At 39.5% G+C, this 16122-nt stretch overlaps 1 protein-coding gene across 3 annotated transcripts in view; it reads right to left on the bottom strand.

Annotated features, from left to right (window-relative positions):
• LOC134540865 (E3 ubiquitin-protein ligase SH3RF3-like) overlaps nucleotides 1-16122 on the bottom strand; it is a 69248-nt gene that overhangs the window by 26291 nt on the left and 26835 nt on the right. For all 3 annotated transcript variants that reach the window (XM_063383879.1, XM_063383878.1, XM_063383881.1), the window contains exons 10-12: nucleotides 9738-9937; nucleotides 5681-5949; nucleotides 4778-4929 (exon numbers count right to left, since the gene is read on the bottom strand). In XM_063383879.1, coding sequence (XP_063239949.1) covers nucleotides 4778-4929; nucleotides 5681-5949; nucleotides 9738-9937 — 621 coding nt within the window. The remainder of the gene's footprint in view (nucleotides 1-4777; nucleotides 4930-5680; nucleotides 5950-9737; nucleotides 9938-16122) is intronic.

Here is a 16122-nt window from a genome sequence, read left to right as displayed (position 1 = left end):
TCCCTGAAGTGGAGCGAGTTGAGGCATCAAACACCACTCGTAACTTTGTTGTTGAGCTGGATTCCTTGCACACATAGTGATGAGGGATGTAGTAACGACGTTCCTGACCAGTTGCATTATCTAGACAATGCATGTGCCCCAGTTGCTCATATTCACGGAGGAACTTGCAATATTCGATATAGGCTTCCGGTTGGTGATGTAGTCTGGATTCCAACTGACGTAACCTCTTAACTGCATGACTACGTGTATCTCCTAAATCTGGGTCTCTCTCCTTAAATGGTAGTCTCAGTACATATCTTCCTTCGAGGTTTCGTGAGTGAGTCTCAACAAAATGATTCTCACATTTTGTGTCTTCTAGGCTGGAATGCTGGACAGATGGTAACTCCTCGGTCTCCCAGAACTTGCGGATGGTATCTGTTAGGGCTGTATCCGATGACGCATACATTGAGACAACACCACTACTGGAAGTATCTGCAACCTGAGTCACCTTACCCATAATAACCCAACCAAATATACTGTGCAACGCTACAGGAACTCCCTTCGAAGGCTGGTACCGCCCACCATCAAACACGTCTGGATATACATCAGCACCAAGAAGGATATCAATTGCTCCTGGAGTATCAAAAGATGGGTCCGCTAGTTCCAGATGTCGATACATGTCTCTCACATGGTGGGGAAGGGGAATGGTGGGTAAATTGGCAGCTATGTTCTTCAACACTAAAGCATCAGTAACAACGTCAGTTCCTACGCCCTTACATGATGTTAGAAAACAAGTAACTGCACCACTGTTAGCAACAATAACAGAGTGAGCCAGACCCACAACAGGAACCTTAGCCCTTCGACACTTTAGCCCCAACCTATGAACACATTCTTCGGTAATAAATGAGCTCTGCGATCCTGAATCGAGTAGTACTCTAACATTTTGCAGCATTCCACTTGCATCCTGAACTCGTACCATAGCAGTACCTAGAACGACAGTGGTTGAAACTGCAGTTGAAGAAGTTAGCGATACCACTGTCGCAGCATCCTCCTTGTGACTTGCTTGTGGCATAGTAATCTCTTGGATGGATTCACCTGCAGGTAGTTTCACTTCTTGATTGGGAACCGCAGTGTGAAGGAGAGAATGGTGTCTCCTGCCGCAGTGATAACAGTTTCTTCTTGACCTACAATCCTTCACGTTAAAACACAGCATCTTCCTACGTACAAACTCTATCCTGTCATCACTTGACTGACCCGTAAAAACAGGGCACTTGTGAAGTCCATGCATGTCTCCACAGGCACTACAGGGCTCTGCTTCTGCTGTCACTAGAAATGAGGATTTAAAATTTGGGTTTTTAGGCAGTGACATCTTTGGAAAAGGGCGTGCGTCAGGCACTACAGCTGGAGTGTGATTTGACATCATCAGGGCCTTAGACTGCAGCTCCACGAACTCTAACAATTGATTAAATGTGGGCATTTGAACATTTTTGTGTGCTATTTCAAACTGATTTCTTGTATCTGGATCAAGCTTTGGTAACATTAGATTCAGCAACACAAAGCTCCATTCAGTAACAGGCAACTTCAGAACTTTCAAGGCACCCAGATTCTCCTTTAGAACATCTACCATATTTCTCAGTTTGTCAGGCGCAACAATTGACAGACGAGGAAGTTGCACAATCTTGTCCCAATGCATGTTTGCAATTGCCCGGACATTGTGATACCTATCTACCAAAGTTTGCCATGCCAGAATATAATTTTCCTTAGACAGTGGGAGTGTCTTTATTAGATTAAATGGCTCACCTGATAGTGATGTCAGAAGGTATTGGTGTTTCTCCACATCTGACAGGCCCTCATTATTATGCACCAAGGATGTGAAAAGGTCATAAAATGTGGGCCAGTCAGTCAAGAGACCCTTGAATTCTGGCAACTGCAGCTTCGGCAACTTAACGTTCGAAGATGTCTTGGCAATTTGATTGCGTTGTTTGTTCTGGCCTGTTTCGTTAACAGTGATCTTGTTAAATACTTCCTGTATCCTATAGTAGGCTTCATCAAATTCCTCAAGTTCCCTTTCGCTGGCTTCAGATTCCACTAACGACTCGGTCTCTGTAGCTTGAATAGCAAGTTGCATGTGATTTTCTTCAAAGTCTGTCTTCAATTGGTGTAAATCGGTACACGTGGCCTTGAAAAGTCCCGCGCGACTCGGGTTGCGCTCGACTTCGTCGGCGAGCGTCAGAAGTCTTGTAATGCGGCACTTAACGAGGCGCAAACGTGTTTTGGCTTGATTTGACATTTTAAGTAACGGTCTTGCAGACGTTCGGACGCACCGGCAATACACGAACCAATGCAAGATAGGTAACCTAGGCCTAACCTAAAACCACACGTGTTGCCTATAATCGCTTGCACGCAATCAAAATTACGTAAAGTACATTTATGAGCTCAAATAATACAGTGTTTGCGTATACACTGATATTTTCTTGATAGCACAACACTATAGTCCCGGATAAAGTCACGCACGCGATTCGTAACGGTACTGCACATGTCAATTTTTGAACAAAGAAGACCGATATCTGAATGGCTTTTACGTTGTTTATGCGATCCACCGAATAAACTGGCTCAAACATACAGATATCCGGCCCGGAGGACCAAAAAATGTTCACAAAACTGAATTGAAACTAATAGTTTAGCTGCATGACGCCCAGCAACGCGGAGAAACGGTAAAAGACTGACGAAACTATTTACAGATGGCACTGCTGAACAAGATGGCCGCCACAGTGGCGCACTCACGATCGATGGCGCCAAATTCAAATATCCAAACCACCACACGTTCTAGCACTATGCCCAAACACAATCTGTGTTATTCTGTGAAGGATAGGACGATGATAGGAAAAGTAGGAAACGAATGGGAGTGTTTCAAGTTTAATGTGCCTCGAAAAAGTCAAATCGATGGTTGTTTCAATCGAGTGGAAGAGAGAGATAGATGTGGCGCAAGCGTACAATGAGCGTAACGGGACACATCGTAACGGGACAATGTGAGTTACGGAACACTTTTTCGTGCGTGCAGCCAGCGTTCATTGATTTATTAGACGTTGTCACATCAAAAATTATTTAGCCTTTTAACATAATTGCTAACACATTTGTTTACTAAATGCATGTCTGCCATGATTTGCCACTAGCGCATCCTAGTGGAGCAAGGTAAACTGGCCCTGAAAGCTTCTGGCTTTTCTCTCCAGAACTGCTGCTGACATGCAGGATGGCGAAATATAAACGTTGGATGAACACTTAGGCGTCTTCAGTAATAATTATGCAATGAAGGAAGCAAATAGCTATTTAGGAAAAGCAAAATATTGTTTGCTGATTTGTTGCATTACTAATTTGTTGCATTACTAATTCACTGCATTGTATTTATTGTTAAACAAATGCCATTGCCATTGTGCACGCAAGGAAATAAAAAGTCAAAAATTATTTTTGTTTTTATGGTTTATGAAAGTATAATATGGCACGGTTAATCCGCAAACTGGATAATCCGCAACCGGATGATTGGGAGTCTACTGTACTTCAATTAAATTTGAAATCCATACTACATACGTATCTTTTCTCTAGCATGTTTACAAATACCTGGTGAACAAATTTCAAGAAATTTTTAATTACAGTTTAACACAATGTTTTGATAACTTTTTCATAACAGGGTCATTTTTTTTAACCTTTAACTAACTATGGACAATGTTCCGTGACTACGGAAGTTAAAGAATTCTCCCGAAAATTGGTGAATTCTAGCAGCGCCCAGCACCAACGTGTCTAGGCGGCCATCTTAATTTTTTACTGTCCTTTGTTGGACACACAAGCAAGGAGAAAGTTTCGTCCGCATCCAACCAACAAGAAAAACACTGTTACATGTCCACGCTCCGAGCACAAACAAATGGTCCTTTTTTAAAGTCACTGAACAGACAAGATTATATGAAGGATTACAATAAAAGAGAAATAAAACAGAAAAGCATGCCAATACACCATGTACCACAGAAATTAAAGTTAATACACCATAGAATACCATGGAATTAAGTAGCTGGCTGGGCAACTGGCACGGCAGCCTGGCAGACGAACATAATGGCGTCATTCATAGTGCTTTTCAAGCACTAATCTGATATTTTAACCACACGATTTATACAATCTCATAACATATTTATTAAAACCCAACACAGGATAGTTATTTACACAAACACACAAAAACACACTGCATTTAAAAAATATTCTTTTTTTTACCTTAAGTTATGAATTTGCATAAGAATCGCATTACATGTTTAAAAACAATAAACTGCCACGCAATGTGTGATCCATACGCCTGCAAATACAGCATACACGAGGTTTCGACTGGCCCATCAATAATCAATTTCTAGAAGACCTGAAAAAATCGCGGGTTCATTCCGCGATGGGATAGAGTCCAAATACTTTTGACATTATTTTGCTTCATGTGACCGGGCTACAGTTTATCTGAAGGGCTCTGGGCGACAATGAAAAATCTTCAACAGAAGAATCAGCGGAATCACGATCGTTCCAGTCAACAGGTGTTACGGGGTCGGCAACCGATCAGCAGATGTAATTTGCACGAGTGCATAGAGGATCGTGGAGTCCATCCTTTGGGGATTTGAAATCGCGAATTTTACAGGTATCTTATCAATTCCTTTCCCGTCACTCTGCACAAAAACGTCATCCCGACGGCCATCCACCACTCGCACGAGCAAGGATCCAGAGCTCGCATGCAGGCCGGCCGGGATGGGAGGGGAGGGGAGGGCCGGTCACGCACCTGACGTGCACGGGGTGCGAGGGGCTGACCACCACGCTGCCGTCCTCGAACACGGGGTTGTCCATGGAGTAGGTGGCCGGCGGAGGGGACCTGGACTTCTTCATGCTGGTGAGGCGACGCATCAGCCCCACCTTCTCCTTCTTGTCCTTGGCCTGCCGGACCACCACGTTTCGACTATCCTCCACGACACACGCTTCTTGTGCGTTATCGCATCGCAAGACAATGTGTGTGTTTGCCTTTCTTGTATGATACACAAACATAAAAATTATGCCCGGAACTAAAACCTAAAATTTGAAAAGTCGGTTCCAGGTCAGGTCCGGGACAGAAAAACCTGGGAACCGCACTTGGCCTAGCCAAAATTCACTACATATTTTCCCTTTTATATTTCCTTACTTGGCCTAGCCAAAATTCACTACATATTTACCTTTTTATTTCCTTAAGTATTTATTACATAATTCGGAAGGGGAAAAATATACATATATAGTGGTATTTCATTTTTATTTTTAATATTCAAATTCAATATTTGTATTTCAGAATAATATGCTATTCTTATTCAATTCATACCAAAAACTTATATTCACAAAGGCCAAATTCTTTTTTGTTCGAGGGTAATTTTCCTACAGATGTTCCACTAAACAAGCATTACATCTTTATGCTAGGGGTATATTTTATGTTTTTTCATCAGATGGCGAATTATTGCAACATAGCTTCTATCTAGTACATTTGTTTTACAAGGGCAACTTAAAAACAAATTTGTGGTTCACTACAAAACAAATTAGCAATCATTTACAGTTATTTTATATAGGTACTTTGTTTTGGATTTCAAAATTTTTGTTTGAGTTAAAATCTTACGGCAAAGTGGTTAGTAAAAACACTGGGAATACGACGCGTGACGGTAGTGACCTCGTGCCGCATCCTCTCGGCGAGCTTGGCGGCGGGCACGGACACGTTGGGGGGAGGCGTGATGGTGGTGGAGACGGCCGCGTCGGCGGCGGGAGGCACCATGACCGCGCTGTGGCTGCGCCCCAGCGGCACGGGGCTCTCTACCCCGGGGGCCGGCTGCTGGCCGTGCCACGATGCCGACGACACCCCGCCCCCGCCGTGGGGGAGCACGGCCGGGCTGCAGGAGCGGGGGGGCAGGTCCGGAGGGCCCGCCTGCACCGCGCTGCCCACTGCCCCACACGAGAACAACAACAACCCATCACATCTACACATCAATCCACAAACAACTGCATCTTAAACCCAACACACCGGATTAGTTCCTTTTCAAATACAGCGAAACCCCTTATTTACGTTAACGTTACTTACGTTTTCCCATTATTTGCACTATATTCTTCATGTCCAGTTTAGTTCCCATACAGTCCAATACAATACTTTCACGCGAATTACGTCTCAAAAATCAAATCCATTCCGCTATTTACGTCACGTAACAACCATAGTAGGCCTAAAAACATTGTGAAAAACTTAACGTTTATAGTCGGCAATGAACATTTTAAATCGCAAAATATACATATTTTATAATATGAAAAGTTGCTTTTATTTCTAAACATATAATAATTTTAGCCTAGGCGTGTAAAAGTACAAGTATATATAGCAGGAGACAATCTAAAATGTACTTGGGGAAAAATGTAAACTCATGAATGTATAAACGTACCGGAAATGTCGGGAATATTACGACTTTACGGGGCTGCTTGTAAGTTGCGATACTATATTCATGTCACAACTTAGCCGAAATACTGGTACGAGACAAACTACATAGATAAAATGAGCGGAGTCTTGGTAACTGTTTTATACGTATTTTATAATTTCGGAAATATTGTACAGTTGACACATATTTTTTAAACTTTCCATTTATTTCTGGGGATCATAAATAATTAATTATTGTTATCATGACATCAAAATGAACGTAAACTTAAACATGTCACGGCAGCGACAAAACTGGTGCGTATACCAATAAACTGGTATTAGAACTGGACAAAACTGGTACACGGGAGGTGGAGCTTATATTTTTTTCCGCTAAGCTCGTATCTATTGGCTGGCTGCTGATGGAAGGTCGCGAGTCTGGGCGGAGCGTTGAGTGAGTTATACTGCGCATGCGCAGCTCAGAGATCAGAGAGAGCCAGCCGGCGGCTACGCCGCGCCGTAACAACAGCTGATCAAGTACAATGACCTTTCTCCGCGCACGGCACGCTATTGACGGTAAATTTCCAATTTGAGGCCCTTTTTTTTTTAATTTTTTTACTGTGGTTCAATGTGTATGTGTAATGTAGCCCGTATTTGTTATGAACGCTTTAGGATGCGACTGTATTTTAATTAACTTTAACGTATTTCTTACTTTTACCTTTATTTACACTTTCCCGCTTTTTACACTTTTTTACTTTGTTCGCATGAAAAGTGCAAATAAGGGGTTTTGCTGTATGTATAAAATGTTTTTTGCCATTACATACCAACCAAACATATGACAGTCATCAATGTGTACAAATTTTTTAATCAACGTGAATGAGATGAATACCAATATGGTTCACTTTAGAACCTTTTCGTGACCAATCCTTCAGTTACGTTTCTTTTCCGTGACTTTAATGACTAGTATTTCAGGTATTTCTGTATACACCCTGTTCATCATGGCAACATATTAATGGGCAACTATAAAGAAAAATGTATAGAAACCAAGTATGGCATGAGTAAGATACGTATAACACAAAGTTTTTTTAATCAATGAGAACCAACTAAAGGGTAAAGATTGATCCCATGTTTGTTTTCATAAAATTTTCTCAGCTAGTAAATTAAAAGTAAATCTGAAGAACACCAACTTACAAAAAACTGTTGGCTGGTTACATGTTTTTTAAAAAAAAACCTAGGAACAGATAATTGTAGCTAACAGTTAAAAATTAAAAAACATATATGATCGCATTGAGATATATATATATATATATATATATGTTTAATTTGCTCATTGCATGAATTAGTTTTCAATACTACATTGTATACCGTATTGGTCCGAATATAAGGCGACCATTTTTACATAAACGAGAGATGCAAAAATTGGAAGTCGCCTTATTTTCGCACCCAAGACGTCAGGACCGCAAAAATTAGCTCCAAGCTGAAAGATACAGTAGAAACAAAATGTTCACGATTTTTTATATAAACTATAACTTCGTTACCTCACACGGGGAAAACGATAAATCCACCCAATATTGCGGTAATTCACAATTGTTTAAAGTTGAAAATTAAAATATTTGTTCTTGAGTAAAAATGTGAATGTTGAAGCATCTCAAAATGGCAACCTTATATTACACAATTCATATTTGTACTTTGTTTACAATTGCGTGTTAACATTTACGGTAATTTATCTTCAGATTTTTAACGGAAATATTTGTACTAAAATATCACAGCTATTTTCAGAACGATTGTTTACGTTTACAAACATTTCGGATGTAATGTTTGGAAATTCACGGCTGCCAACTGTCTTTCCACAATATTTCTTTGTTGTAAAACGAACATTGCCGAACACGCACGAAGACGCCATATTAACAGGAATTTGGTACGTTGTTTCAAAAGCTATTTTAATAATCCACTCTTTATATATGTAAAAACCTTTCAAACAACTTAATAATCATAGATTATTCTTTAAAATTAATAGGACAGAGACTCTCTGTCAGAGAGTAATATGGACAAATATTCGCGGTCACGTAACCGATGTTATTCATGGCCGTATTTTTCATCATGGCAGCTAGCCACTTGTTTTGTTCCGGCAAACTGCATTCATTGTTTACTTTGTTACGTTTAACACACTATTAAATAGTAATACGCATTCTTCTGTGGTAATACGTAGCTTAAGTGAAACGGAAAGTTAAATGCTGTATTTTAAGAGTGATTAATAGCCATTGTAAAAATTTAAAATTCGTAGATACAGTAAACTGTGAAAAATGAACAATCACACATCAGTGGAACGGCGGGGAACGAGCTCTAGACAAATAAACAGCTCTGAAGATGACAACTATGCAGCTTCATTAGAGTAAACATACGAAAAAATTTCTAGTGTAATACTTAAAAATATAAATATTTTTAATTTTTTTTTTTACTTTTAGGGTAGGCCATTCAAACCTTTTTTTAAATAAGTAATGTGATAAATATAATTTAATTGTTATACATAAATGCAAAAAGGATTCATCAACACAAAATGTATGTCTAATGAATTTTCACATTAATTTCTACCAAAATTATTTTTACATTTGTTTGGCCTCCTGAAACTGCAGGTCGCCTTATATTCGGGGTCGCCTTATATTCGGGTCAATACGGTATTTAAAATTTAAAGCAATTCATATGTACAATGGAATTCATCCTCTTAAATTTCCATCGCACAGTGCACAAACATTTCATTGCATATTAAAATTTCAACCTGAATGTGCATAAAGAAGTATACAGTGAAGTCCCACTAATACAAATCCCGCATAATATGAAATCCTGGCTCATATGAACGATTTTAGGGTGGGGAAAAAAAAAAAACCTTGAATTTTTTTGGAGTTTTAAAAATAATTTTTGGATGTCTTGAAAAATGATCATGTTTGGCGATTTCGTGATTTTTGTAGTCCGTGTCACGTGATAATTAATTGCTTATCGAGATGAATTTTAACTACACACTATTTTATTACAGCAAATCGCGGGTGCGCGGGAATAAGGGGGATAAGTCAAATGTTGGCAAAAATGTTTTTTTTTATGGTACGGAATAAAGGAGAACAAACTCTACAAAATGGTCCACACGGGTTAAGTCTAGCACCCTTGTGTGTTATTCCATGGCACTGAAATTTTCGGAGTTACATCACGAACTGACGGTTTTCGTGCGTGGAAAAAGGGGGTCAAGTCATTTACAATGACATTTTGACATATCACCTTATTCCCGCGCACCCCCGCGAATTGTCCGGCCGATACAAAAGACGCGGTGTCCCGAACAGGTGGTTACCCGTGAGGGTGTGCTGGCGAGGGCTGAAGGTCAGCGGGATGGACGGCTGCTTGGCCCCACCCCCTCCGCCGCGGGTGTAGGTGACCGGCGCGGTCGCGGAGGGCGCCCCGCGCGCGCTGGGCTGCGGGACGACGCACGGCCCCCTCCCGTTGCCGGGGCGCGCCATGCCGTGCAGCTGGGCCTGCAGGCCCGCCGCCGTCCTGCGCGGGCGCAACACACACAACACACGCCGTCAAACCGCTGACCTGCGACGCGTCTCGCACGCCTGGGACAAACGTTTTGCTACAGGCCCATGGAATCACGATAAAACCTACGTAACACTGCTACAGGCCCATGGAGTCACGATAAAACCTACGTAACACTGCTACAGGCCCACGGAGTCACGATAAAACCTACGTAACACTGCTACAGGCCCACGGAGTCACGATAAAACCTACGTAACACTGCTACAGGCCCATGGAGTCACGATAAAACCTATGTGACACTGCTATAGGCCCACGGAGTCACGATAAAACCTACGTAACACTGCTATAGGCCCACGGAGTCACGATAAAACCTACATTAACACCGAACAGCATGTCGATGCACCACATAACGTTTTAATGCAAGTTAATGCACCACAGAGTACCAATATTGTACTAAATTCATGAACAGAACTTAACTCAAATCACAAAAAAAAATGTTTAACTGTTAATGTAATACCAGTTATTTTATTAAATATGAAATATCTAAAAAAAAAAAAAGAAAAATAAAATAAATAGCCAAATTGATAGAAAAAATATTTTACTTTTTTATATTATCTCTTCAAAACTTTTTTTTTTCAACAGTGCATTTCTCCAACAAACGAACACATAAAAACACACACACACAGATAGATATAAATATATTTTTTGTGAGTAATTCTGTCCTATACATGCTTATTACTAGGGCCACCTGAAAGTGGTGAATAAAAATGAGGTATTTCGTCATTATAAACAGGTAAAAGCGGTATAAAAATTCGTTAAAAAAACTGAAAAGCGGTGTTAAAAATTCTGCAAAAAAAATTACCGGCAAATAATATAATTTTTTAAAATTATTTTTCCATTGAATTTCCTATACAAATATGCATATATACACTTTATTAACTTTAGAATAGCATATTAAAACTGATCAACTTAGCATATAATATACAGTAGAATCCCGCTGATGCGACCCCTCACGGTTCCCGGAAAAACGGACTTATAAACGAAATGATCGCAATAGAGAATTCGGGGTGTCACCGCATCGTCGGATACATCGTGTGAATGCCGCTCGGGCAGTGTTTAGCCGAGCTCGGCGCGTCCACTATCGCACGAAAAGCTGTCTCAGCTGTCATGTTATCTTAACCCGCCCGCACGAAAAGCCGCTGTGGTAGCTTCTGCGAGAGTGTAAGAAACTCTTCCGGCCAGGCTGGCGGTAGCGGCGGCTTGACGTCATACGTGACGTGACGCTTACCTCTCCCATCCCCTGCTAATTCTTCAAGGCTCATCCCTCCCAGAGTCACAAACCATGTAAAGACACCCCCCCCCCCTTTTTTTTTTTTCAACTAACATTTCAACACATTCCCTACCTTATTACAACCTTCTGCTTGAGAAACTGTCAGCATCCTCCTCCCCTCGCACACCGCGTGCGACAAAAGCCAGGTTGTACAGTCCATTCTCGGTAAAATAAATATTTTTATGGGCTTATACGACTGTCCTTCGCCGGTAATAAATACTTTATAAGTTATTATGATACAATTTGTTTATTAGTCACACAGCAGTTTCTGCTGAAAAATCACTAATACCTCAAATTGTATTGAATAGAAAAATTTAGCAGGGCCGTAAATATATTTATTTTACTGCATAGTTACTTTTCCGTCTGCAATCCAATGTGTTTTCTTCTTTCTTTTTTTACGCTGTAAAGGGCCGTGGAAAAGATAATTGCTTGAGCTGTCAAAATAAACATCGCTGACGACAAGGGTGGGAGCGCATCCTGTCGGTCTGTCGCTGTAATTATCTACTCCAAAAACATGTCACAGCATTTCAGGATAGAATTGTTCTTATATCTTTCGTTTATAGCCGAATGTTTTCCACCTGATCCACACAAGTTCCTTCGCCACGTTTTGAATGAAAATAACCACTAGCCGGCTAGCATAGCCGAACTCGCGTGACGCGAGTTCACTTAGTGCGAGTATTTATTGGAACCCATTGTTTGGGGTATGCAAGTCCGAGGTGTATAGCATAATTCCACACATTTTTTTTTGTTTAGCTGCGCACGTGCAAAGTCAGCGATGTTATAGAAAAATAGCCGAGAACCAAATCCTGGCGACGTCATTTACACAGTGAACACAGCTTTGTGTGGCCAGTGACACCTGAGATGCAGCTGGCAAGATCACATCACACTAACCAGTCGCAAGACAAAGGCACGGGACCGGGACAGCAATAGACACACACGTAGATGCTATCAGGTGATGTGCGCAGTTTACCCGTACTGGCTAGCGTGGACAGTCTATAGGGGTGGTATCTATTTTTAGCCGTCTTTTGTATGCCTGCCTGATTGCAGTACAGCGCTCGCCAAGATAAACGTGAATACATAGCGCCCAACAAAGTGTAACAGACTTGTTTTTCAGCCGATTTTACTCAAATTTTCGACTTTCTCAGCTCAAATTTTTCACGGTTTCTCAAAAAACGGTCGTATAAATGGAATGGACGCATCAGAGGGGGGTCGCATCGGCGGGATTCTACTGTATAATGTATTTATATTCAAGCCACTTAATGCATATACCTTGCAATAAATTTTAAAAATATATACATATATAGGTATATTTAATTTGATAATTTATTTAAAATGTACAACAATGTCTCTAGTATGCTTGAAATGGTTAGCTTGAAGTATCAGACTGCAGTTACAAGAATCAAGTCTTTTCGCAGCCACTCCACACGACTGTCGCAATACTTGCACATCATAATTTTACTTCCTTCATCAAAAATAAAAAATAAAAACATCACTTTTAAATTCCTTTACACGTTCATGCAAAGTTAAAAATTTTGGCATGTTGAACTAACCAACAATTAATTACTTCCAAGATTTTTTTTTTTAATTTCAGAACCTAATGTGTTGCATTCATTGTGAATACTGAACATTTCCAGAACGGCGCCATTTTGGAATAGTGGCGATATTGCCTTTTAAAAACATTGTGCTGTTTTGGATGGATAACTTAGTGTTCAAATAGAAACCACAAGCACAACCTGAAATCTTCCAAAGTTAAACGTTATCTTAGGTTAGGTTGGCGTTATTTAAAATACTTAATGACCGTAAAATAAAAATATTTTAATCCTTTAATTATGGTGCTTTTTTACTTGCGATCGGAAAACTCCGGAAGTGTTCAGGTGAGCGGCTTTCTACATCTGGATAGACACATCTATGCATAGAAAGAGTCTGAGACTCTTTGATCAAATTTGCAGTATCAACAAAGAAGATGGCGCGTGACTTCGTTAATAAAATATATTACCACGATCGTTTCGACGGATGGTTCTATTTAATTTTTTCTGACAGCTCTATATATACGACAAGTTATCTGAGGTTAGAAAAAATATATTGTAAATTGGTAACGTTGCTACGGGGGAAAAAAATACTGTTTGTTTTCCAATCCACGTCCTTTACCGCATGAATTTATGAGAATACAAGTTTAATACTCTACTCACGTCAAATTTTTAAGGATTGTTGAAATTTCTTGCCGTGTTTACAGTTATAAAACGTATTGCATATTATTTTCGTAGTAAGGTGATACAAGTTGGCACTGTCTCTGTTGTGTTGAACAAAGGAGTTAATAAAAAATTTTTTGCGTATTTCGCGTGTTTTATCGTGAATTGTAAATACAAGGCAAATTTCGTGGGAAAATCAGATTTCATGAATATTTCGCGTTTTTCGTCGTTTTTTCGCGATCACGAAAATTGCATGGCCCTACTTATTACAGTTTATTGTAAAATGTATCATCGTAATAATTACACTAGTTTTGTGAAATTAGTTAAGTAAAAAAAAATTTTAGTGCTGTACTGATGAATAAAACACTATCTATGAATTTATAAAAATAAATATTATAAAACTGAAATTTCCTGTTTCTTAAACTAAACTGGCCTCAAAATAATACCATAACACTCACCCCTAGTTATAGAAAATTATCACGTAGGTATCTTAAAACATTTTATAATAATGCATGCAGTGAAATAAAGTTAGAAAATTAATAACTTATCCAAAAATTTTATCAAAACATAATAAACTAAAAACATAACAGCGAATACCGTATTTACTCGAATTATCGTCACCATCGCTTAATCGTCGCACCTATTGTTTGAGGTAATGAATTTGGTATTTAAGATTCTCCTCATAATCGTCGCACCCTTATTTATTGACGGCGACTGAGGCGCGAGGCGCGACGCGCGAATGGAACAGCCGTAAACACAAAGGAACAGCCTGCTTTCATTTGGCATGTGGCGCGTTCGGAACAGCCTGCTTTCATTTGGCATGTGGCGCGTTCGGAACAGCCGTAAACACAATGGAACAGCCTGCTTTCACGTGGCGTGTGGCGCTTATCATTGGTCCAAACTTGAACGGCATGTCCTAATTGGCCGTGTGGGAGGAAGGAATGTGTGTGGAAGATAAGATGCTGTGAGCCATTGTTTTATCTCGTTTGCATTGGAGTGGAAAGTACCGGTAATAGCAGAGTTTGAGAAAGTTCATTTTGTAAAAATGTGGGTAAATACAATTCGTATACTGCCACTTTCAAGTTGCGCGTAATCGCATTTGCAGAAGAGCATGGAAGAGAATTTTCAGTAAGTGAAAAACTTGTTCGTGACTGGCGAAAACAGACAACTTGAGTAACACGTGATGACAGCGGCGACTAAGATGACGTTGACGTCCCGGCAAATGAATCTGATGCATCAGAATCTAGTTCAGACAATGAATAGATAAACTTTGTGAGTGTTGAGACTGAATGTGTTTTATAAATGTATTTTGTTCATTGATTTTTTCGCAATTTTGTGTTTATACTATATTTTTATTTTGCCAAACTTCTTCTAACCAAAAGTTGTTTTGTTTATTTTGCGCGTATTGTAAATAAATATTACGTATAGGAACCATGTACTAGATATTAACTTCTTTAATTTAGCATTTTCAAGCGATTTACTAAAAAAATTTTACTTAAAACATTTTTTTTTTAATTTTTCCTCACATATTGGTCGCACCTCACTTTTTTTTTCATAAAATTTGGTAAAATTGCTGCGATGATTATGCGAGTAAATACGGTAACCATCATATTGTCAAAAGGGTATACGTATAATTCGGAATTCAATGTTACGACACGTTCTGTAACCCAGCACCAATTGAGTCGCTCACGTTCAGATTTTCATCATTTGCGCAACCACGCATAAGCTCACACAGAGGCAGGCAGACAGACACACAACAATTTTAATAATTGCAGAACAGGGATGAGTGCGTCACGAAATGACCATTTCACACGAAATTGGCCTGAAAATAAAACCATAAAATGTAGTCTCCAGCCATGGGGATGAGTTCACAGGAAGTGATGGGGATATTATCTTTGAAAGATTTGTGCAATGGGATTGCATGACTTGATGTAGGCGTTTGGACATACGCCATTGCTTAGCACATGTATGTCTGTAGAAGAAAACTACAAAAAAACACAAATTAAGCAAAAAATTGCTGTTGTACGGATTTAACGCCACATAATACTCCACAACAGGAATATGGTCAACAAACAAAGAAAAACAAAGAAAAATGGACTAACAGAATGAAAAAACCCCCACAAATGATGACAGCACAAAAATACCGAACCCAAAAAATTCAGCACGACAGTTGAAACGAGACAAAAACACATCAAAAATCAGCAAAAGTTTTAACTGTTGTGCTGAATTTTTTTTTGGGTTCAATATTTTTGTGCTGTCATCATTTGTGGGTTTTTTTTTTTTCGTTTCTCTTTTATTTTTTTGTTTTTGGAAAACTATTGTGTTTGTTTCGTCTTTTCGTTTTGCTGTGTTTTTGTCTCGTTTCAACTGTTGTGCTGAATTTTTTCGGTTAGGTATTTTTGTGCAGTCATCATTTGTGGGGGTTTTTTTCGTTCTGTTTGTCCATTTTTTCTTTGTTTTTCTTTGTTTGTTGACCATATTCCTGTTGTGGAGTATTGTGTGGCGTTAAATCCTGACAACAGCAATTTTTTTGCTTAATTTGTGTTTTTTTTTATTGTAGTTTTCTTCTACAGACATACAGACTTGCCAACTTTTGAAACCCTCAATTAGTAAAATACATAAAAAATAATATAACACGCGTAAAATACTCGCGGCAATTGAAAAATTAATAAACTTTCATG

Source organism: Bacillus rossius, chromosome 17 (assembly GCF_032445375.1).
Source record: "Bacillus rossius redtenbacheri isolate Brsri chromosome 17, Brsri_v3, whole genome shotgun sequence".
NCBI lineage: Eukaryota > Metazoa > Arthropoda > Insecta > Phasmatodea > Bacillidae > Bacillus > Bacillus rossius.
This window is presented reverse-complemented; position numbering and strand designations above follow the sequence as displayed.